This window comes from Notechis scutatus, chromosome 2, assembly GCF_049901735.1.
Source record: "Notechis scutatus isolate UNSWTSFEM ecotype Mainland chromosome 2, rNotScu1.2, whole genome shotgun sequence".
Classification (NCBI taxonomy): domain Eukaryota; kingdom Metazoa; phylum Chordata; class Lepidosauria; order Squamata; family Elapidae; genus Notechis; species Notechis scutatus.
In genome coordinates this window covers 107,315,144-107,339,894 of record NC_142010.1, presented here as the reverse complement: position 1 = coordinate 107,339,894, position 24,751 = coordinate 107,315,144, and the positions used below count along the sequence as shown (strand labels likewise).

The 24,751-nt window shown below is 37.4% G+C and overlaps 1 protein-coding gene across 2 annotated transcripts; it reads right to left on the bottom strand.

Moving 5' to 3' along the window:
- Positions 1-7,186: 7,186 nt before the first annotated feature.
- On the bottom strand, positions 7,187-23,806 carry GSG1L2 (GSG1 like 2). Of its 2 annotated transcripts, XR_015747644.1 has the most exons (6): positions 23,201-23,806; positions 14,088-14,135; positions 13,370-13,522; positions 12,722-12,833; positions 11,226-11,568; positions 7,187-8,649 (listed from the first exon to the last, which is right to left on the bottom strand). XR_015747644.1 is itself a non-coding variant. In XM_026667235.2 (5 exons), the coding sequence occupies exons 1-5, from the start codon at positions 23,493-23,495 to the stop codon at positions 11,277-11,279; spliced, it is 900 nt and encodes a 299-aa protein (XP_026523020.2). In that variant the 5' UTR covers positions 23,496-23,805; the 3' UTR covers positions 11,043-11,276. The 2 variants fall into 2 exon arrangements, 1 of the variants encoding a protein (XP_026523020.2); XM_026667235.2 differs by lacking the exon at positions 7,187-8,649 and having other exon boundaries at positions 11,043-11,568; positions 23,201-23,805.
- Between the last annotated feature and the right edge of the window lie 945 nt (positions 23,807-24,751).

Sequence of the window (24,751 nt, the reverse complement as noted above, 5' to 3'; positions counted from 1 at the left end):
CTGACGAGCGGCAATCTGCTGTGCCGCGCAAAGCAGCTGCATTTCAAAAGCAGGGAATAAAGGTCAATATGGGAGCCCGGGTGGGCGGGTGGGCCCAACAGCAGCTCCTCAGAGAGAACCGGTTCAGTCTTCGCTGATCTTTGGCGCTACCAGTACGCCAAAACCGGACTGAACCGGTAGAATACCACCACTGGATTAGAGGATGTTCAAGGTCCCTTCTAACTCTGTTATTGCTATCTTTTTGCTTCGGTCCTGTGAACTTCCTGGAAGTGTGGGATTTGTACTATTTTCTCTGTCATTGATCAAATTGGTCAGACTGGGTGGAATGGGTAGTCCTGTGCCAAGAGGGCTGCATAGGTGAAAACCAGCATCTTAAATGTACCTGGAAGCCAATGTAGGGTCTACAAAGCCACAGTGACATGCTCCAAATGTGGAGAACCAGAAAATTTGGGGGGGGGGGGAAGGTACCTCAACAAAACGAATTTAGATCTTAATATTGTGCATTTCACACAGAACTCAAGTGAAACAAATATTTCTTTTGTGTTTGTGAAATGATATCGTAAAAAGTTTAAGATATTAATTATAATTAAATCCTTTCATTCAGATAAAGGGGAGAGTTAAATTATACAAGATTAGTTCCTCTTAAAGTAAGTGGAAAGAAACATGAAGGTTGATATAATGCCTCCCTCCTTCTTGTGGATATGTACATTCTGAAAGTTCTCTGTTTGAGAAAATTAAGTTTGAAAACATTGGTGCAGCTAGAGGCATATGAAAATCATTCTCCAGAATATAGTAATTCATCATATCCAGACTACTGCCAGTTGTAGGAAGCTTCAACATTGCCCTACTTTGCATTTAGTAAGTGAAAATAATCATTGTAGAGACATGCAAAATGAAGCAGAACTTTTAAGTTTCATTTTTTCTATTGAAGCACATGGGCAACATCCCTCTTATACAGAGTCCTATGCAAAGACAACCAATGGTCCCTTGGCAATTGGTAGCTCTGGAGTCAAGCTTATAATAAAAATATGAAAATACAGCTTTGATGGAGCGGAAGACAGGAGGAGAAACAGGAGCCAGAATCTGACTCTATTCCCATAAATAGTTCTGCTCTGCTAACCAGTTCTTTTTCAAACAAGGCATGCTGCTTATAATCAGATTGGAATATCCTTTCTAACTGGAAATTTATGTATGATGTCCCTTTTAAGTGACTGCCTGCCTGACAATATTTGGATAGATCAATGGATGGAGATAGATTAGATAGATAGATAGATAGATAGATAGATAGATAGATAGATAGATAGATAGATAGATACTGTAGATACAGATAGATGATAGATAGATAGATAGATAGATAGATAGATAGATAGATAGATGATAGATAGATAGATAGATAGATAGATAGATAGATAGATAGATAGATAGATAGATTATAGATAAGATAGATATGTTGCAGCAGATCCTGTTTCCAAATCAGGACACAAGACCACAAAAGGTTGGAGAATACAGGTTTTTATTTGTGCACAAAGGTTCAGAGACTTAGCATGGCAAATTCTGAACCCCTGGCTCTTCCTGAGGCGTCACTTTTATACATTTCATAACCTCAGCCTAGCCCGGGGCGTTTCTTATGTTAAACTATACCAAAAAGGAGAAGTACATATCTGTTATTTTCCAGACCCATCCTTATTCACTGAAACATACTTACTTCCAGTTCCTTAGTTCAGCAATTTCGTGGTTTTGCACAATATGTCTATAAGAAGCAAGGTAAGGGGTCAGAGGATTTCTGGTAAATGCATATTTTGTTTTTGACCTTCCAAGCTGCTTCAGATAGATAGCGATATATGATAGATAGATGATAGATAGATATTGCAGTACATTGGGGCACCTTTAGATGTCTCCCCATGTATGTTGTTATGATGTCTGTTTCATTCTGAGTTATTCTCCACAGCTGTTTTAAGTAAACAATATTTTTTTCTTAGGGATTTTGATAGAAGTCAATAACCTTCCAGTGAGGCAAACTTTCTTGGCCCAGGGAAATTGTGCAAATGTATTGGAGAATCCAGGGAAGAGGAAAGCAGTTGGGGTTGTAAATCTATGAACAGTCCTTTTAGCAGAACAGCTTTCTCAGTAAATTCTCTCTCTCTCAACTGCTTTCTCTTTTTCTATCATCATTTTTCCAGGCTGACCCTCTTTGCCTATGTTGAAAACTGCATAGCTGTCCTGATGCACATACACCAGGAAAATGGCTGTTGCTTTTCCTTCCCAGTTGATGGATTGATAAACATTAATAGGCAGGATGGTTAAACAGCTGCTGCTCCTTTCACCCACAGTCAAGAAAGGAAAGGAGTCTTGCTTGAAAATAATTACAGGGGCCACATGTGTATGTGATGTGTGAACACACATCCAGCTTCTTTGATGATTACAAAGCCATTATGTGATTAAAGCTGCTTCTGAGTTTTCTGAATCTGAGTTTTCATTCCCACAGGACCGATGCAAAAGTTCTCACAGCCATCATAGGAAATGCATGTCATCTTATGAATGGAAGGATGGGATATTCAGGACAGATACAATTTTCCCCCCTTCATTGGTTATTAGTGGTGATTAGTCATGATGGCTGTGTGTCACTTTTCACATACTGTAAAAGATAATATGCTTCTCAATACCCCCTGCTAAAGTGTATAAGGCAAAAGGTACTGGTGGGTTGATATTCTGGCTTCCTGCTTGATTACCATGACAAAACAGATGCTGAACTGAATGAGTTATACTGGACGGGTCTAGCAGAACATTTTGTTGTGTTCTGGAGTCTGTTCCATCTGAATGGTTTGATTAGAAATCCAGAAGTTAATTGCATTTAATAAGTATGCTTGTAATATTTGGGGGAATTTTTTTAAAGAAAAGGCTCAGTGATGAGGATGCCAATTATTTAATTGCACTTTGGTATGCAGTGTTGATGAAAAGAAAAAGAAGCTACCTTCCCATCAATTATTTTCACTGGATGGTTTATACTAGAGTTTTTTTCAGCACATTATTTCATCCCTTATACAGGTAGTCCTCAACTTACAACAGTTCATTTAGTTACACCAGCACTGAAAAAAGTGACTTATGACCATTTTTCACAGTTACAATCTTTGCAGCATCCCCATGATCATGTGATCAAAATTCAGATGCTTGGCAACGGGTTCATATTTATGACCTATGGTGTGTCCCAAGGTCAGGTGATCACCTTTTGTGACCTTCTCACAAGCAAAATGAAAGGGGAGCCAGATTCACTTAACAACCCGGTTACTAGCTTATCTGCTGCAGTGATTCACTTAAGAATTGTGGCAAGAAAGGTCATAAAATGGGGCAAAACTCACTTACCAAATGTCTCAGTTAACAACATAAATTCTGGGCTTAGTTGTAGTTGTAAGTCAAGGACTACCCGTATTTTTTCTGCACAAACCTGCTGGAAAAGGTTCTTAGAATCTTGGGGTTAGTATCAACAATATGACACCCAGTTCTTTTTCCTCTCTATTTCTCTTTCAGCTCAGGAGAACACCAAAAAAGGGACTAGGAAAGTTAATCCTTTTCTGGATTCAGCAAATGATTTAATATGGGTGATAAATAAAATCCATCATGTTATTCTGTTTTTTTGAAAAAAATTGTCTGGTCCTTTGGTTTATTTGTTGTCGTATATGACTTAGACTTTATTTGTTCTTTTTCTTTTTTTTTCCAACAAATTTTATTGATTTTCAAAAACAATGCACAAACAAACAAAACATAAAACATAAAAACATAAAACATCTTTTCTGAAAGCAGCTTGATCCCGGGTTACATCTCTTCGTACAGACACAAGTTCAAATTCATGTTCATTTTATATACCATTTCATATCTTATTACCATTTTACATTTTCTATATAGCTTCTCCTCTTTTAACTTTTTTAGTTTTATTTTATTTATCTCATCTCAGTTCAAATCATTATGCTTATTATTCTTTTTCTGTCCTGTTTCCAGCTATCTATTATCTTTTCTCTTTAAACAAAATTTCTCCTGTACACTAATTGGAGCATGACGCCTTTATCTCTTTCCCCTAAGTTTATAACACTTAGTATAGTACATAACTTCCATTTGGGTTCTGCTTAGTACATTCTAAAATTACACACTATATTTTTTTTAAAGAAAAAATTATAAATATGTAATATAATTAAAACAACAATCCATACCAATTCAAATCTATCATTAATATTAATATTCATTTAAATCTTGAACATTTTGCACATTACTTTTCAGTTAAATATCATACTTTTATGGGAACACTTATAAACTTTCCATAATTATCCCCCCCCCACTTTTACTTATATTTAAAACATTGTATCATTAAAATGTTCCCATTCCTTCCTACTTCAATTCTCTCATTTATTTCATTGCCTTCCTTTTATTCACAAAAATTTCACTGAATTACACTGGATATTTTATCCCACTTTTTAATCACATGTTGTTGCCAATTTTCTAACATTATTTCTAATACAAATATAACAATACAATCTTATGTACCTTTGCAGAATCCCTTTTTCAATTAAATTCTTACCCATTATCTCTAAATAAATCCTGTTTCTTTACATCTAGCTCCACACCATTGAAACTTCTCATCCCTTCCTTCCTCCCTTGCTTCTTTTTCTCTCTGCCCTTTTTACCCCCTTGTCTCTCCACCTCCATTTCCCTCTTCTGTATTCTCACTTTCTGTTGTTTTCTAACATTATATCCACTTTTCACCCTATTTTTCCCTTTTTTGGTTGTTTTTTTAAATCTTAAAGTCTCCATTTTCTTTTCCTCCTTTCCCCTTTCTTCCCCAAGTAAAGTTACTTGTTCATCAAAGATGGTTTCTTCTTTGTCCCAATCATCTTGTTGCGCAGTCAGTTTCTCATAGGTGCAAACCGCCATTTCTAAGAATTGAAAAAGAGAGCCAAAAGAGCCCTTCCCTTCTACAAAGAGGACTTCTTTGTATTTTTTGAATTCAATTTTCAGTTCATCCACAAGTGATACCATTATAGAAAGAATTTTTTTTTCCAAACAACCACCCAAGTGTTTTTAGTCCTTCAAATATAATTTCCAAAAGTCCCAAAGTCACCAAACAATCCAAATAAGCTGTTTCTTTTGACACTTTCTTCTTTCTTCACTTTCTCTTCCTGGGGTTACTGTTTAGTTACAAAATTCCAGTTAAAATGTATCTTTTAGAAGTCTTATTAGTATTTAATGATTCTTTCAAATTCTAGGCAATCTCCTCCTTCCTTCCAAATCCTGCTCCAATTCTTTTCCTCTCCCTTCCCACTTACAGCAAAGAAATTTTTTTAAAAATGTTCAGAAATCCTTATTATCCCTTGACATTTAATTATCCAGTCTAGTTACCTATTGATGCCAAAGCGGGTTTTTCCAATTTCTCATTCATTTCTGTTCGCTGTCAATGTTAGGAAGGGGAGTGAAAAAAAAAGAACTTTCCCTTTTAACTTTCATTCGCCGCTTGTGAGTCTCTGGGAGTGATGTATCCTCTGCAAATTTCAAATTCCAGGGTATCTTAATTGCGGCTTCTTGTCCCGGTCAGCTAAAAACGTTCACTTCTTGACTTCCTCCTGCACTTTCTTTTCCGGCTGAGCGCTTCTTTGTGGCAGCCATTTCTGACCGCTGCTCTTACCACCTTCGGAAAAGGGAGTTTAGCCGGCTAGGGAGGAGAGGTGCGATTTCTCTCGACCCTGCCAGATCTCCCCTGTCTTCACCACCTTCTACGGGGTGGCTTAGCCCAGAAGCCGGGTGGCTCGGGGCACTCCAGCGGCGAGTGCAGGCAGAAACCGCACACGATCGCGGATTCCTGCCTGCCCCAAAGCGCTGCAAACCGGAACTTGACTTTATTTGTTTTTTTTCTTTCAGTCAATGACCAGATTACTCATACATCTTTGTAGCTAATGCAACATATGTTTGTTGAACGAATTACCCACTTATTCATCATTTTATTTCCTATTCTCCTTTGCAATTTTTCTGTATGAACATGAAACTATAAACATCTTTAGTGTATAGCCATTGCACCTATCTTTCTAAAGTGCCATATAAAGATAAGAGTAAAATCATTGAAAAATAAGAATTGCATATCTCTTTCCAGTGACATGCTGCAGTACTCAGAAATTAACAACATGTGCAAATGGCCAAAATGATTATGATCTGACAGGAAACAAGACTAAGTATAAAGTGTTTGTGTCTCGGGTTTCCTAATATTGCTCCCCTGATACAGGAACAAGCTCTCAGAAGTAGTTTTGCCCTCTCTATGATAGGCAGGATTCTAATTTGAGCAGGTAAAGAAGTTTGCTCCAGAGTATCACCTTCTAGCAGAAGGGATGTTGGAGGGGACAACAAAATGTTTCATGATGTTTTCTCATGCAAAATGGTCGTTAACATTACTGCTAATATAAACTAAAGCTGGAAAGAAAAAAGAACTGGGGAAAAAATACAGATTGAACAAACATCTGACGTACATTTTGTCCTTAATGGATGGGGTAGAATATAAATATGCAACCTTCTAAGGAATGAGCATATCCATTCTGATTTATTATTCCTTCTGATATCACTGCAGTTGTTTCCATCAAGAAATGGGGACATTTCTGATGAAAAGATAATAATTTAAGCCGAAGTCACTTTCTCTCACCCCACCTGTACGCACAAAGAAATCTGAAAACTGAATCAAATGTATAGGAATTTCCCCAGTTCTCCAATAATGGAAGATGTCTGAAGCTTAGCACACTTCTTAAGCATAGTAGGACATCATGCCATCCTCTAGCGAGGTTTGAAAAGATTTCAGAAAAGAACATACTGCGCTGCGTAGTTTCTATATCCAGGGCAAACCAAGAATTAATTGCAGGATTTGTATTATGCACAAAAGCAAAGTGCTAACATTACTCCCCAATTGCAAAAATTACTGCAATATGGAATTTTATCACTAGTAGAAAAGGGAAAATAACTGGAAATGGGGGGAAAAACTAGAAAAGGGCTGATTTGCCCTGTCCATCTCTAACTTGCTGTTTTTTTGGTATGATGAGATTACAAGTTACCAAATTCCCTCCAGCAATACTTCTTGGAAAGCATTACCTTTCAGAACATCATTATCTACAAAGCTATTCCAAACCTATTAAGAAATATAATTTATTTGTTTCTTGTGAAAAAAAAACCACATACCACTACCAAACAAGACATTTATCCAGCTAGTAATAAACCATCCATCCACCCACCCATCCTCTCCACTTTCATGGACATTTTTTGATAAAAAATGGTAAAACACATATAGGCGAAATCCAATTTGGAAATGGAGGAGCATGAGATCTGAACACAGACTTGAAATCTTTTCTCACACTGACACCACAGGATAATTTGCCAACCTCCGTGTCCATATCCCCAGACATGATTTATATACATTCTTAGGGTAATGTTTTCATAACTGCAAAACATCTACCAATTTCAAACCACAAGGTATTGTGAAGCTCTTTTTATTGCACAGCAAGAATCAAATTCCATCAAAGATCACTAGTGAAGAAAGGTTTTTACAGTTGTAAAAAGACGATACAGGGAGACAACATGAAAAAAGGTTCAATCCTCAAGCACACCCATCGCAACTTGGACATTTTAATTTAAGTGCCAAATTTAGTTTAGGTTAATATGGACCTCCAATTATTTCAGAGATCCAGCTAAACATGTAGGAAACTGAATATGGGGGGGGGGGGGATTTTGCAAATCAAGCACAATTTTCCTCTCAACATTTATTACAGAAGTTTTACATTGTGCCTTGAAAACAGATAGATATGCTTTTTTTTTTTTTTGAAACAGAACTCACAGTGATGTGTTCTTTTCCATATCAGTGTCATCTGGCATGATAAATGAGCCAACATTTCTACCAGCTCAGTCTAGTTAATCCTATACATACTTATTTGAAAGTAAAACCCATTTAAAGCAATAATTCAGATTATATCTGCTTGCCAGTTTGCTACACTTGTCTCATAAATCTGGGGACATACAGTATTTACTCTAAGCTACATTTGGGCTGATATCTGGATTTTAGAACACTGTCTGATTATACAGGTTGCTTTGTAGGAATTTTTAATGCATTTCAGTACATTTCAATAGGATTTTAAGAGTAATATATAAAACTCTTTTCCTGTATCTTGTGGATCAATGCTTTGTTTGACATTCTGTACATCATTTGTTGATCCAGGCTGGGGAACTGCAAAAGGGCATGGCATCTGAGGCATACAGCAGTAAGAGTAAAATACAATAGAGTTCTTTTATCTCATCTAATGCAAAGATGGGAAAATGGTACCCATAGGTGAACCATACTCTAGCTGGTTTTATCTTATGGTAAGAAGACCTTGGATATTTTTGGTAAAGTTTGATGACTGATCATTTTTTTTCTCCTGTCCTAATAATGCAGGTTGCTTTAACTGTCACTCACAGCAAAAATTACAGAACTCTTAATCTAAGACCAAGAAAGGCATCAAGAAAATCGAGCTGTTAAATACTTCATAATAACTTCCTTTGTTTATTTCACCTCTGCCTGCAGCCAAAAATATAAAACCCAATTGGTGAGATTTGCTTGCCAGATAATAATTAGCTGCTTAAAGCTGCATCCCTTGGCACCTGAAAGTTAAAATATGAAAGTTTTCTTAATTACTTGTTGGAAGGAAACTTTTGCCGGTGCTTCTCTGGGCATTATTAAAAGTGTGTGGTGGTTTGGGAAGTGAAACTCCATTCTGAATTATAAAACTTCACTTCTAATAAGAAAGGTGTACTGAAGTTACACAGAGCTGAAACCTCTAAAGACATTTTAAGGAAAAAAGGACAGATCAAAACAAAACAAAACAAAACACAAAAGTTTCTATATTTGGCTTCATCAAAATGTATGAATAATCATAGAAGTACTTTTTCTTTTCTATCTTTTTTGAAATATTTAGCACTTTCTCAATATTATTAACTACTGGTATACACATCAAATATACCAGCTGTAAGTTTTCAATGTAATGCCATGACCTAGTCAAGATAAAATGCCACGTTGCAGAGAGGAATTAACTGTAAAGGTGCTAGACTCACTAAAGGAGAATAAGGACTTTTCTGCATTATAACCTTAAAATGCATAAACTTACTAAGAGCCAGTTTGATTTAGTGGTTAAGGCACCAGGCTAAAAAGCAGAAGACTATCAGTTCAAGCCCCATTTTAGGGAGGAAAGCCAACTGATTGCTGTTGTGAGGAAAGTAGGAAGAAGAAGGAGCATTATCACTATCCTGAATTATTTATAAATATAATAAATATAATAAAAGTGGGATTTAAAAAATATCTTTAAAGAAATAAAGCTGATTTCCTCCACTTTGGTCACAATGGTGCCTGACATAAACAATGCTTACTATGCCCCCGCCCACTTCTGCTTCTCATCTGTCTGGCCCATGTCAACAAATTAAGCATTAGCCCCCTTTTTCCCCCAGCAGGCAGATCTGTAGAAAACTGGTTTTCCATGGAGACTTTTTGTATCTGGTATGCCCATTAGTAGACCAGTAAGAAATTTAAACAATTAAAAATTCTGTTTTACTATGTTTCCTAAATGACTAGGCTAGGAGATGAAATTGGTGGAACAGTTATATCAATTTAATCTGGTTTAAAAAGAAAGATTACAAAAGAAAGATTTGCCATTTCATAGTTACATCTCACTAAAGAAAAGAAAGAAGAGAGAGAGAGAGAGAGAGAGAGAAAGAGAGACAGAAAGAAAGAAAGAGAGAAAGAAAGAAAGAAAGAAAGAAAGAAAGAAAGAAAGAAAGAAAGAAAGAAAGAAAGAAAGAAAGAAAGAGTAATAGAAATAGCACTTAGACTTATACACAGTGCTCCCCAGTGCTTTACAGCACTCTCTGAATGGTTTACAAATGTTAGCATGTTGTTCCCAACAATCTGGATCCTCATTTTACTAACCAGTCAGAATTGATGGCTGTGGGCAGAGTCAGTCTGCAATACTGCATTCTAAGCACTGCATCCCAAGAAAGAAAGGAAAGAAGGAAGGGAGGAAAGAAGGGTGGTTTTTAATTGGACCACTGATTAAATGAATAAAATGAGTACAAAAAACTCACAGGTCCCTGGTTGAAGTCCTTCAGAAGTGGGTTGGTAGCCTGGCACAAATGGCCATGGAAGGCAGTAACAATGACCAGATTAAAAGAAGCATTCCTGTAATAGCATGTGATAGCCAACAGAAGTGGAACAGTGTGCCAACAATGAAATGAACAGATGAAATTGATAGTGCTGTTTGTGCCAGCACCAGTCAGAAGCAGGGCTGGGATTCAAAATTTTTAACAATTGGTTCTGTGGTTGTGGCTTAGGTGGTGGGCATGGCTTGGTGGTCATGTGACTGGGTGGATATGGCTTGGTGGTCATGTTATTGGCTGGGTGTGGCCAACTAAATATCAGTCACATCGAGGCACGCATCTCCTCACCTGGCCTCTCATGATTGTGGGGATGCTGCAACAGTCATAAGTGTGAAAAATGATCATAAGTGACTTTTTCCAGTGCCATTGTAACTTTGAATGGTCACTCCACACAAGCAAAGTACCAGCAAAGAAGGGGAAAAAAATTCCAGAGATGTTCCTGAGACAGGAAGTCTAGTCCTGCCAAGAATGTAATAAGGGTTAACGGAGAGGCAGTTTCTATAAGCAACACCAGCGTGTTTCCTTCCTGCCTTGTTTACAGGATTAGGCCAGTAATTTCTTCTAACAACCAGTTCTCCGGACAGCTTAGAATGTTAACAACTGGTTCTAGTGAATAGGTGCGAACTGGTAGAATACCACCTCTGGTTGGAAGCCACTACTTTTGATGCACAGCAGGGAAAGACAGGCAGAAGTTGCCTACCTGATGGGCTGGTGTAGAGGATGCTATCAACAGATCTGATATTAGCAGATCCTCAAGAAATAGTTGTTGATCCATATTCATGTTGGAGCAACCTGGTTGTTCAAATGAATGGTAAGTCCCACTGGAATCATTGGAATTTTTTTTCTGAGGATACCTGGATGGGATTATGCTATCAATCTCCCTCCCTACCTAACTAGTGCCGTCAAAGCAAAAGAGAAGAGAACACCCCCAAATTAGAAATGTTAAAAGTGTTTCCTTTGTAGGTCATCACCATGGCTTTCCACTGGAAAATCAATTCTTAACATACAAAAGAAAAATGCAACATACATACATTGGTACTTTCCATAACACAAAACACAACCAACAATCCGGGATCTCCTTCTTAGCAATATTCTTCACAATGTACCACAGGAATATTATTTAACTCCGCAAATCCCATAGGACTGGATGGGTTGTGAATGTCTGTTAAGGGATGCATGAAGTCCTCGGTTGTTCTCTGGAGGGTGTCAACATACATCTTCCAAGCCTTTTCTGGAACAGGAGGCTTGGATTTAGCTCGTAGACCTCTCTCCAGTTTTTTCTGTTTATATTTAAATTCCAAAATAGTTTTTGTGTATCTGTTCATTGTGGTCACAGAGGAAGCCATGCAGCAGGCAAAGGAAACCCACGCCAAGCTGTCAATTTGAGAAAAAAGGGGGGAAAAATGACAGGACACAGTCATACACCCGCCCACCCCCAGACTAAGCAGCCCGCAGATCTCTTACATTTATTTCTAACAACCTGTCTTTTAAAACGCTTTTCCATCATGTAAGAGCATCCTGTTGGGCTTGTTTTGCAATTAAACTCACAATGATTTCAGATTTGTGCCTTTACATTTCATTGCTTTTAAAGTCGGGCTGAATGAGCACACATGAACATTTCTATGGGGAAATTTTACAGAGGGAAGAGGCAAATCTGTTCCACATGTTCATGCCACCAGGGAAAAAGTAGAAATGCCACTACTAGGGTTCATCAGTGACACTTTTTTGTCATTCGGTTAGCATTCCTTTTTAATTCACCACAGGACACCCAACTAATGAAAAATGATGCATCAAATGAGACGATCTGATGATATTTCAACCACCAATCAGTAGCAAAGCCACCAAATGCAATTTATGCTGTTTTAAAAAATGAGGGTCATCGTTGTTTTTGACAACAATTGGGGGGGGGGGGAATCCCAATCCTAATACTAAAATGGTGGCACAAACAAATTTATTACTCATATATATGGGGGGAAATGGTTACTGAGCTGCTAACACCTTTTTATAGGTTCTGAACATATTTGTAAAAATATATCCCTTTCAACAGATCTCTAACTGGCTTGGCTGCTAAACTAAGAAAGCTTATGCAGATGGAAGATTCATTTTCTCATATCCTTCAGCCACTCCATAACTATATTTCTTTTGGGCAACTTGATGAAATTCCAGGGGTCAATATCTGTATAGAAAGAAATAATTCCTTTGCAAAACCTCAGTGATAGGAGAAATATAACTTAATCAGAGCTTTCTGTACTCAGAGAAAGACAAGATATTTTTCATCTTTGAATTTCACACACAACCATTGCTGTTAAGATGTCACCATCAATTTTAAGCACCTGTGTGGTACCCTTGAGAAGCAAGCCTGCAAGTTCTTGTGATTCTATTCTCAGACATGGCTACAATACTTTGTCATTGAGATAAGAATTATTATTATTATTATTTTTAAAAGGCAGCTTTAATTTTAATAGCTCCCTCAGAATGATTTGACCCATGCCCACCTTTTTGTGGTACATTTTGCTTCAAAACTTACCAGTAAGACCAGCCATAATCCCACATCTGAGGCCTCCAGTCCTCTGGACCAAAATTTACTGTCATTTGAAATACAGTTGTATACATCATGTGAGCCACCATTCCGAGGAGACCTGTAACAGTCAATCATAGTTTCAATAAATGACTCCTTGATGAATTGATTCTAGGGCATGTAAAGTGCTGAGTGAATTTCCCAAGGGGTGGGAGGAAGACATATTTGAACAGATTTAGCTCTTGCTAAATCACGGTGGACTTAAAAGATAAATAAGCAGAAGATGACAAGTAGAGAACTAATCCAATCACCTTTGGTGTGAGGAATTGTACTAACTGGAGATGAACTAGGACCTTTTACATTCAAAGCAGGTGCTCTATCTTGTTTGGATTTTCTGTCCGTTCCTTCACTGTCATTGCAGCCATCACTTCCCAGAATTCCTTTGTTGAAATGGGTGGCAGTTTTTCCTCACACTAAAACACCCTTTAATGTGCAGAGTTTGTGTATCAGCAGCTAATTCTCTTAGAACAAGACAACTCTTCCCATCCTTAAGAACTTATCTTTCTATGCCTAGTATAAAAAAATAATTTCTTTCTATTGATCATTTCTTCCTTTGGCTTACTTTAACTCTCAACAGAAACATTCCCAAACTGTTACCTGCCAAAACAGTGAATATAGCAGCAAATGCATTAAGCTTCAGCCCATCCAGGATGCTGATGGAATGACAGATTTCGATCAACATGAGAGTGATGCCCATCATGAGTAAAATAATGTAGAGGATCTCCGCTGCAACGGACAACCATAGAACTCCTGGAACATATACATACACACACACATAAATCAGTGCACTAAGACCATTTTAAAGACATTTTTGTTTCTATAAACCAGCAACAGAGCTACATATTGTACATGGTTATCAAATTTGATTTCTTTTCAGAGCAGCCGGCAATTGATTTTAAGGATGGGTGAGTATAGCCACTTCCCCCAATCTGGAACCTGTCAGATGTTTGAGACAGTAATTATCAGCATTTCTATCTAGTCTGCCATCAATTTGCCACGATGATTGGACTTAGCCTGCAGAAGAGTCTTGCTTTTCCTGCTTTCAAATTAGAAAACCAGATTGGACCTCTTTAAGATTTATCTCTAAGCTGACATATACATTAACTGCATGGAGAATGAAGGACTGTCTCATCCGGGCCCAAATTTACATTCAGCAAAAATTCTGAACATCTATCTTTCTATGGCAATGTATGTTTCATAAAACCTGGATGTGCGTGTGTGTGTGTGTGTGTGTTAAAAGATTGTTTTCCCTTGTGATTCAGAACACTAGATATAAATATAGAAAGAACTTGAAACACTGACAATATATAATTACCTTGAACTGCTGGGGGTGTCAGGCTGATGAAACTTCTGCATTTCTCACCTATAAGGCACATAAAATGAGCACTTGAAAATTAAAGATTTTTTTTTAAAAAGAAACATAAGTGTCATATTTGCCCCATTTGGGTTCTTATCTTGCTAACATTTATAGGAACAAGAGCTTCCCACAAGCAGCAAGTTGGAAGCAGATGGCGGGGAAGCCAGAAGCACTGAGATAAAACGTTCCACTACTGTTTTATGTGGAAGGCAAAGCCCTGTGGAAGTCATCTTTTGGGAAAGCATCCATCCACCTGGTTTCATGTGTCTTATTTTGGTATTTTTATGGTATCAGAATGCAGATACAATCAGGCAGCTTTTGATCTGGAGTGTCTCTTCTCACTTGCACTATTTGTACTTTTACAAAAGGGGCTGTTGGTAGTATAATCCATCAGCACTTTTAGGTTTGTTCTCACATGCCAGGATAACATTATCTCATCAGAAACTCCCCTGAGGGAGTCACTTTATCACCCAGTAGCAGAGTCTTTCCAAAGAACTCACTGTATCTCCTATTTATGGAAACGTAGACAGTTGTACCAAAACATGCAACATCTTCAGAGAGACAAATCAGTGGATAAACCTTGAATAACCTTGGTATGTTTCAATATTATTTTCTAGCTTTTAGAAAAACATCCTCCAACTGGATGGGTTGCATACAATTACCATCACAGACAAATTGGGGAAAAAATATATTAGAGCTTCTAAAGAAGCAATAGTGGACTAAAACACAGCTTTGCTTTTAGCAATGCTCATGATTGCAGCAGAAAATGGAACTGGTGAAGGATACAGATACAGATAATCAGACTTGGAAGGGACCTTGTAGGTCATCTAGTCCAACCCCCCGCCCAAGCGGGAGAGCCTACACCATTTCTGACAAATGGCAGTCCAATCTCTTCTTGAAAGTCTCAAGTGATGGCGCTCCCACAACTTCCAAGGGCAAGCTGTTCCATTGGTTGATTGTTCTCACTGTCGGAAAGTTTCTCCTTATTTCCAGGTTAAATCTCTCCTTGTTCAGTTTCCATCCATTATTCCTTGTCTGGCCTACAGGCGCTTTAGAAAAGAAAATTCTTTTTTTGATACTGAGAATCTTCAGAAGGACAAGTTTTATTTACACTGGATGTTTTCCTCCAACCCTTAATAAAAGATTTGTGCAAGTTTAAAATTAAAAAAAGCTTTTTATTTGGAAATAAGTGGAAAAAGCATAATTAAAATGTGGATTTTGGGCATTTTTTAACTGGACTAACAATCCAGTCCAGATTGATTTGGAAACAGAACTCTGAAAAAGAAAAATATGAAATATTTCCTGTAATTTTTAAAAAAATCATATTAGAAATATAGGTTTATATATCTTTAATGTATATTAAATAATAATATATTTATTTTAATATATTTATTTGTATTTTAATATGATTGTAAACAATACAGGAAGTATTCTAATCTCTTCCTGGTGAAATGTTCTGGATGAAATAAAAACATGATAAGAGGAGACTGTGAAGGCTCATTACTAGAAACAACTAAAAAAAGAAATAAAGGAGAAGATCCACTAATACAAAATAGAAAAAAAAGTATTTTAATTCTGGAAAAATTCAACAATACTTGGTAGCAATGTACCTCAGGTGTGGGATTCAAATTTTTTAACAACCGGTGGGCGTGATTTAGTTGGTGGGCGTGCCTTGGTGGTCATGTGACTGGCTGGGTGTGGCCAACTCAACATCACTCACATTGAGGCACACATCTCCTCGCCTGGCTTCTCATGACTGTGGGGATGCTACAACAGTCGTAAGTGTGAAAAATGGTCATAAGTCACTTTTTTCAGTGCCATTGTAACTTTAAATGGTCACTCCACACAAGCAAAGTACCAGCAAAGGAGGGGAAAAAAACTCCAGAGACATTCCTGAGACAGGAAGTCTAGTCCTGCCAAGAATGTAATAAGGGTTAATGGAGAGGCAGTTTCTATAAGCAACACCAGAATGTTTCCTTCCTGCCTTCTTTACAGGATTAGGCCAGTAATTTCTTCTAACAACCAGTTCTCCGGACAGCTTAGAATGTTAACAACTGGTTCTAGCGAATAGGTGCAAACTGGTAGAATCCCACCCCTGATGTACCTATAACTTACTCTTTAGACCGTCTCATACAATAAGAATGGGCTTTAAAGAGAGATAGAAGAAAATATAATTGAAAAGCAGGCTGGTTTAAATTCAGATTTAAAATTGTCAGGATACAAGAATAATACTGACAGTATTATATAGTAATAATACTATATTATATAGTACTAACAAATGAAATTGGCCAAGGTTTTATCAATTAAAAGGGACACCCAAATAATAAACCAAAAGAGTTACTTGGAAAAATAGGTGTTAACTCAAAAATGTGATTTGGACAATTTTCGTACTTCCAAAGTAAATGTATTATAAATCCAAAGTAAATCTGAAGAGATGTATTATATTTAGAAAGAATTCCTGAAAAAAGGAAAAGAAAAAAAGAAAAAATATTACTTAAAAATAATAAATATCAAGACTTTTAAAAGTAAAATACATGTTTACAAAGTTGGCTTATTTGATCAAGGTTAGACTGTATATGATTCTGTTTTTTTCTAAGAGCTTTTCTTGACTAGGACTAAATGATGAAATTTTTAAGAGTTGTTTGTAGATAAGATAAGGAAAGAGGAGAATTTTTGTGGTATTTTTAGAGAAAGTGATAAGCTATTGTATTAAGACAAGATGAAGAAAAGATGATAAATAAATTTTGTGGGACATAATTTGAAGGGTATATAATAAGGGATATATATCCATATATATCCATATATATCCATATATATCCATATATATCTATATATCTATATATCTATATATCTATATCTATATCTATATCTATATCTATATCTATATCTATATCATCTATCTATATCTATATCTATACCTATACCTATACCTATACCTATACCTATACCTATATCTATATCTATATCTATATCTATATCTATATCTATATCTATATCTATATCTATATATATGGTATTCAGCTTTGTTCGGGTATTTTCCCACGTCATTATAGTTGTGCTTTTAAAGTTGTAGCAATGTTTCGGCAGAATCTCATCTGCCATCATCAGGCTTCTGTATTGTGTTCGTATGTGAGTCAGACTTTCACAGCCGTTTCAGTTTTAAATTTGGGGCTAGCCTACTGCTGTGCCAGAATGGTTTTTTCTTCATCCTGATTGGTTGGGAGTCTTGGTCTGTGTTTATTGGTCTTGGAGTTTGCTGTGTTCTGCTTGATTGGTGTTTCTAATATCTTCTGTCTGTTTTGTGGCTTTTTTTGTCTTGATTGGTTGGCAACATTGTGTTCCTGTATTGGAGGCTTTTACTGCAGCTTGGCTCCAAGTAAATGGACGGCTATCATTTATTAGGTTTCATCTGGGTTCCTGGTTGGGGTGTGTTTGAGTTGGAGGTATCGGGGGATCTGTTTGTGCCCAGGTGTTTGCCTGGCTTGTGATGTGGAGATTTTTTTGTTTGTGAGTGCAGGCTTCCAAATAATTGACAGTCTGGTGGAATCATCTCTTCTATTCATGCTTTCAGGTCTTTTTTCAATCTCTATGGCTTCTCTGATAATTCTGTGGCTGGGGTTTTCTATAGTGGCTAGGGTTTTGGTGCCATTGAAGTCGATGCTATGAGCTGTGGCTTCCATGTGTTGGACTAGTGAGGAAGTGTGTTCCAGCTTTTTGACTGCATTTTTGTGTTCATCCAGGTGGGTACTTATTCTTCTATTGGTCTGTCCAATGTATGTGGCTGGGCATGATGCACAGGGGACTTCATATATGCCTTGGTTTTCCAGGTCAATTTTATCTTTGGGGTTGCTAAGGATGGCTGCTATTTTTCTGTCTGTTTTGAAGGCAGTCTTGATGTGATGTCTGTGTAGTACCTTACTGATTTTGTCTGTAGTACCTCTTATGTAGGGCAGGACAGCTGTTCCATAGATCTGTTCATCTTCTAGGTCTCCATTATGTCTCAGTGTGTTTTTGTGGATCAAGCCAGTGATTTTGCTTTTGTGGAAGCCGTTAGCTGTCAGTACTTTAGTCAGGGTGCATAGTTCAGTCTTTATGTGTGTCTTGTCTGCCAGGCGTTTGGTTCTGGCGATTAGTGTTTTGGCCACGGAGTTTATCTGTGCTGGGTGGTGGTGGGATTGGGCGTTGAGGTAGTGGTTAGTGTGTGTTTTCTTCTGGTATATGGTGTGCCATCTCCAAGAAGCACAAAGCCAAAGATACAAGCCTGAAGATGACTAATGAGATTTCGTCGAAACGTTGCCAAGATACTTCCAATATCACGTGGGAGAAAACCTGAATAACCAAAGATCCACATACAAATACCCGCAAAAACCTCAGAAAACAAATATATATATATCCCCTTATATGTCTATGTCTATGTCTATGTCTATGTCTATGTCTATGTCTATGTCTATGTCTGTCTATCTATCATCTATCTATCTATTTATCTATCTATCTATCTATCTATCTATCTATCTATCTATCTATCTATCTATCATCTATCTATCTCTTGGTAGTTCTTAATGAACTTTTGCTGACTGCAAAATGAGGCTTTATTATTTGCCAATAGATAAAAGATGAGATTTGGGATGAAGGTGGTTTTTTTAGTTGCAGCATTAGAGAAGGTGTTAAGAAAATGTTTTTGCTTGTATTGATAAAGGGGGAAGTCATTTCTTTCTATATTTCTTTATTACCTCTTTTAAAATGTATTTTCCTTTCCCCTGTGTTTTCTTTTCTCCTTGCCCTTTCTACTTTTTTATATTTCCTTAGTTTGCATAAGTTTTAATAATAAAATAATTATAACAAAAACGGAAGCATTGCTTTAAGTGCTCTGGGTGACCAGAGAGATGGCAGTCTCTTTATCACTGGATGTGTTTATTCAAAGACTAGGCAACCTCTTGTTGTGGGTGCTTTAATCTTGATTTTTCCACAGATTAGGTTTTGGAGTTCATGGACGAAACTTTTCCAACGCTGAAGAGTTCATCTTATAGCTCCTTTATTCTTATTTTAATTTTCTAATTTTCTCACTGTCTTTCCCTCTCTAGAAAAGTTACAGCAATTCTAAACCTCTTCCCTTTCTCTAAACCTCTTCAAGTTCTCTTAGCCATTTACTTTCTCTTCTGATTTAACAGCTGAATATGCTGTAACTGTTGTTGCCAAAGGTTACTCCATAATCTGGGGGTGAAACCTTTTTTTCCAATCCAAGAATTTAGTCCAATTTCTCTCTCTGCCCCTTACTACAAAATCTCTCTCTATGTTTGTAATGATCACCTCAGATCATTACAGCTGCTTTATTATTAGATGATATAGAAGAGAGAGCAGCAGTCAATCTTCCAAGGACAAAGCTATGTGTTACCTCTGCAGTAGGTGGTTGTCCTTCGGTGAAGTGGATGATGTTGTCTCTTCTAGCATTGCTTATTTTATCTGGTTGCTGGAATCATCCGAATATCAAAGTGGGTGAACCTTGTGCTATAGGCAAAAATGTTTTGTACTAGCCTATGATCACACCACTGCCCTGGTCTGAATTGCCTGTGCAATGACTCAGTGGAATACTATTTAGAATGGAATGGAGTGTGGAGAAAACTTTAGGTAAATCATTGTATAAATCATTTCAGTTTGGGTAATTCTAATCTTGCCTATCTAGTCCCATGAAAGAGATATACAATTCCTGCTGTGAAAAACATCTCCTCTTTGGGGCAGAATCTGATATGAAATTTGCTTTGAGGTAGGCCAGTCAAGAAACAGATATTACTAGAATTCCAATGATGCTACTTTACCGTTGTAAGTATACTAATAGAATTTTGAAAGCTTGTCCATAACCTTTGCTACCCCACTTTTTTAAAAAAGAGAATAAGATCAAGGCAGGGTGGTTTTGAGTCTCACACTTTCTTTCTTCTCAGGGCTCAGTAATGGTTTCACCCCACCCACTTTTGGAGGCCAGATCCAAATTCCCCTGCACTTTCTGAAGCATTTCCTATATGTATGGTACAAGGAGATTCAGAAATATATAGGCACTAAATATTAAGCACTTCTTTGAAGAATATGGAAACTGTTAAATGTGTTGCATTTTCACAACGATTGCCAGTGCATGATGAAGCTTACATATTTGGACTAAAAGAAATAAGAGCAGATACGTGGATGGGTGCTCAGCTTGCCAACAGCAGGTAATTTGCAGAAGCAGACAATTGACCTGAGTGTTTTGCTGTAACAATTTGCCATCCTGATGAAAATAAGATCTAATATTGCAAATGATAACCAAACTGGGAAGCTGTTGTGATCCATGGGCCAGAGACCAAGTGGTAAGATTAGCAACACTAATAGTGAGGTGCATGTTCCATCTTCAGGCATGCAATGAGGGCTGACTGGAAACTGGCAGAAAGAAAATGAGCTATCAGAACAGGACTAAGAACTGGCTTCCAGCACCTCATCAGAGTTGTCTCAAGAGTGGGTGGAGCCAAAACCTTCAGAATCTTTTCTTTGGGAGGATTTATGTAGCACCATGACTAGAATGATGTGTTTGCCATATATTCATTCAGAAGAGAGGTCAGCTTTTTCGTAGTAGGGGTGAGAAGCACAGAGGATTGGAAAATGAAGTAGGGAGAGTCACATCACATTGGCAGGAACAAGGATCTCCTTTTTCTTTCATTCAAGGCAGAGAGATTTCAGGAATTTGTTCTAACCTGAGGTAAAGAATTGTACTGTAATACTTTTATTGCTACCAGCTTAAAAATGGCAGGAAACCACATTGGCAGTCTCCAGAGGCTACCGTTTGGTCATGAACTCTCCCTTATTCAATTACTTGAAAACGGAGAGCCCCTTTTCATTAAAAGTAAACACAGTGGAAGATTTATTTTGCTTCCCTCCTACAAATAAGTCAGGCACAGCATTCATAAGAGCACATTCCGAGGGCTCAGTGCATTTTAACATCATTTCCTTAGGAATCTCAATATTACCATCCTGTAAAATCAGCAGGGGTGATGCTCACGGAGAAAGGTTTTCCAGAGGCCAACTAGCCCTTGTGTGGTCAAACAAGAGGTGACTTTGTGGCTCATCTTCTATGCTTTTGGATGAAAGAATGGTTCATTTCAGCAAATGACAGTTCCACAACTTTTGGAAACATGTATTTTTTTATCTTATATTAATATCTATGGCAAGAGAGAGATAGTTGACAGCAGTTTTCAAAGAAAAATCAGCCTGAAAACTTCTCCAAACCTAATTTCCATCTATATGTGTGCTTTTAATTCCCTCACATCACCTCGTAAACTGACTTATTCTTGCTCAGGAAAAACAATTACAGGTAATTAAAAGGGTGCTGTATGGCAATGGTCAGTGACCATTACCGTTTAATATCTTGCATTCAGCCTCTATTTGAAGAGAAAATAAAGGTTTGGAAATTCCACACTTGATCTGCAACATTAATTCTGTCCTTGGCTTCCTACTCAGGTTTCCAATTCTGCTCAGTTATAATTTGAATCATTCTGCTAATATTTTGGTAAATGTATAGAGTCTGAAGAATTCATATACCCAATAAAGGAATGTGACAAATCCATATATCTAATAAAAGCTATTATATTCTTCATGCATTAAAACATGATGAATGGTATTTAATCTAGGTAAAAGGCAATTACCCTGATTTGCCCAGAATCCATTTTTACTGGTGGCCCCAAATATCTGAATAAGGAAACAAGGTTTTATCTTTTTCAATCGTATGCTGTATTTTAAAATATAAGTTCCTCCAAATTCCCCAGATTTAACACCAATTATTGTTCTGCATAAATGTGTCTGTATGCCTGTGTCCTACAAGGTGAAAAATTTTCTATCCCATATTTTTTACTTTTATTTATTTATTAAGTACATTTATATAGCTACCTACCACATCAAAAATTACTCTTTTAAACATTTTTCTAGTTGTTTTATAAATTGGGTGAAAGAAATAATATTATGAGTTTTAATTACTTCTTTTCCACCCAAATACTATTCATTTCAGTGTTAACTCTGCTGTATTCTTTGCAAACAATAGAGTGTCTTATGGCCCTTTAAAGTCTAAATATTTATTATGACTGGAGTTTAAGGCTCTGTATAGTTTCTGCCAAATCAGGCAATGGGCCCATTTCTCTCCAAATAGTGTTCTGTGATGTCCCTTCTTGCATTGAATGAGGAGAATATGGTTCAAATCATTTTAATCCCCATAATCCTTTCTTCCCTTCCAACCTCCATATTAGAATAGCAAGAGAATTTTGATCTGTCAGTTGCCTAAAGGGGTGAGAAATAATTGTCAACATAGCTTTGGGAAATAACTTTGCAACAGATGTCATCGGGTAATAGATTGTATCCTCCCTTAAAGCATTTCACAGTCTTTGAAGATTATTTTAGAATTGGTTGGATATGCGCTAAGCCATGGTTTGTTTTATCTTCAATTTATTGATCAAATCATCATGGTTACATTTACATGTGTTAGCATAAAAGTCATGGCTGAGAAAGCTTGCACTATAACATGCAGAGCCAAATCAAATCACATTATAGGCTAACACGATGTGTGTAATTTAACAGCTTGTTTATAAATGGGATGTAAGTCATATGTAGAGAAATGCTTCCATTATACAGATGGAAGAGTAAGGCTAAAATAAATAAATAAATGAAACAGCTAAAATCTGAACATTGCTTTTGCCAGGTGGAAATAGCAAACTGACTGGCTGATCCTGAAAAACGAAGCAGCAACAAATCTGATTATTACTTGGATGGGAGACCACTGAAAAATCACAAACCATATTTGGGTGTAAAAATAAATCTGGAAGAAGGCAATATCAAATTACTTTCATGAGTTGCCACTCAGAGCTACCCAGAGTTATCTAAGAAGCTAATAGGAGTCATGCTTCATTCCAGGGGGTTCTTATTTCTCACAGTTGTAACCCTGATTGCACCACAGCTGCTGTTTTTCACCCAGCACCAGACAAAACGTGAAAGAAGTTACATAACTATCTTCTCTCTCAAAGAAAATCAGGACGAAGAAGACTGTTTCCCAGAAGGGCACTCACCTTTTCCACCGATCATCTCTTCACAAGAATGCCAAATGCCAGCATGAAACTTTCGATCCACAAACTTGTCGTCTCCCGTCTCCCAGATGTACTGAACCAGGCTGCTATCATTCGCACCTGGGCTGTTCATCCCAATGCAGTGGGTGCCACCTGCAAGTTCGCTGCAGAACGGTTTGGCTACCTTCTGGGTTCCTTCACACCAGTAGCTGCTGCTGAAGGCTGTGATAGAGAAGATTAAAGAGAGGAAGCCGAGCGAGAGGGCTGCCGAGGCTCTCTGCCGCCTGTCCACCCCCATTGCCTGTGAGCTGCCTTCTTGTAAAGGCAGCAGGAGGCAGCATTCAAGGATCCTGGAAACACCCACTGCTGATGCTCTCGGCTGCACATCCGCTGAAAAGCCCCTCTCTGAATTTTCCCCATCAGCAACAGAGAGACAATCCTGAACTTAAGACAAGCAGAGATTCCTACATACACTCCAGGGACAAGGTGATTTGAGCCTAGTTTATCACTACCTGAAAGCTGGGAGCACTGCTCCAAAGCTCTTGTCACTGCTGATGGAGATCAGCTTAAGAAGTTCAGAACCTGGCAATCACTCTTCTAACCACACAGGAGTAGTCCCCAACCGCCCCCCTCTCTCATACACACCTCAGGAAAAGTGTTCAGATCAGACAGTACAAGTAACAGGCAGACAGGCTCTGCCTTAGCACTTTGCTCCCTCAGAACAGGTCCTAGCCCCCCAAATTGGATTAGGGGATTGACATCATGGTGTCAAAGCTCTGCTCCAAGTTAGGGGATGATTAGAAATGGAATGGAATGGAATGAAATAATAACATGAAATCAGAACTCAGAAGGGAAGATTATAGTATATTAGGTGAGCATGAATTTGATTTACGTCTGTACAAAAAGATGTAACCCGGGGTTAAGCCGCTTTCCAAAAAGAACTTTTATGTATTTATGTTTTGTGTTTTGTTTGTCTATGTTTGAATTAATAAAATTCTAGAAAAATGTTGGAAGAGAATAATGAAATTGTAAATAAGACAGATGGATACAACGAATATATAGAAATCAAGGCAAAAGAAATATAATTGAATAGAAGGAAAGGGAGAAATAGAGAGAAGTTGGGAAAAGATATGAAGTTGAATATACAAGATAAATATGCATATCAAATTGTGTTTGTATGGAAATGTGGAATTATGTGGAATTATGCTGTCTTTAAATAAGATGCTTCATTTGTTTTTTTAGAAAAGATGTCTTATGTTTTTATATTTTACATTTCGTTTGTCCGTGTATTGTTTTTAAAAATTAATAAAATTTGTTTAAAAAAAAAGAAAAGAAGGGAAGATCATTCATTCACATGCACCACCCATACATCTGTGGAGACCTAGGAATATAATTAAGTCCCATGCAAACATGGGAATTAAAGAGTTCCTAACTAGGTATTAGAGAGCCAATGTGAGGTAGTTCTCAACTGTGGCAATTTTAATATTTGACTCCCAGCATTCTGAGAGTTGAAGACTACATATCTGAAAGCTGCCAAAGGAGAGGAATGTAATG

What these genes read in the sequence shown, in the direction of transcription:
- GSG1L2 (XM_026667235.2), bottom strand. Translation starts at nt 23,495, where the DNA reads ATGGGGGTGGACAGGCGGCAGAGAGCCTCGGCAGCCCTCTCGCTCGGC. An exon ending in AGAGATGATCGGTGGAAAAG is followed by an intron (nt 14,136 to 23,200) that starts GTGAGTGCCCTT and finishes TGTGCCTTATAG; the next exon opens with GTGAGAAATGCAGAAGTTTC. An exon ending in TATATTCACTGTTTTGGCAG is followed by an intron (nt 12,834 to 13,369) that starts GTAACAGTTTGG and finishes TGACTGTTACAG; the next exon opens with GTCTCCTCGGAATGGTGGCT.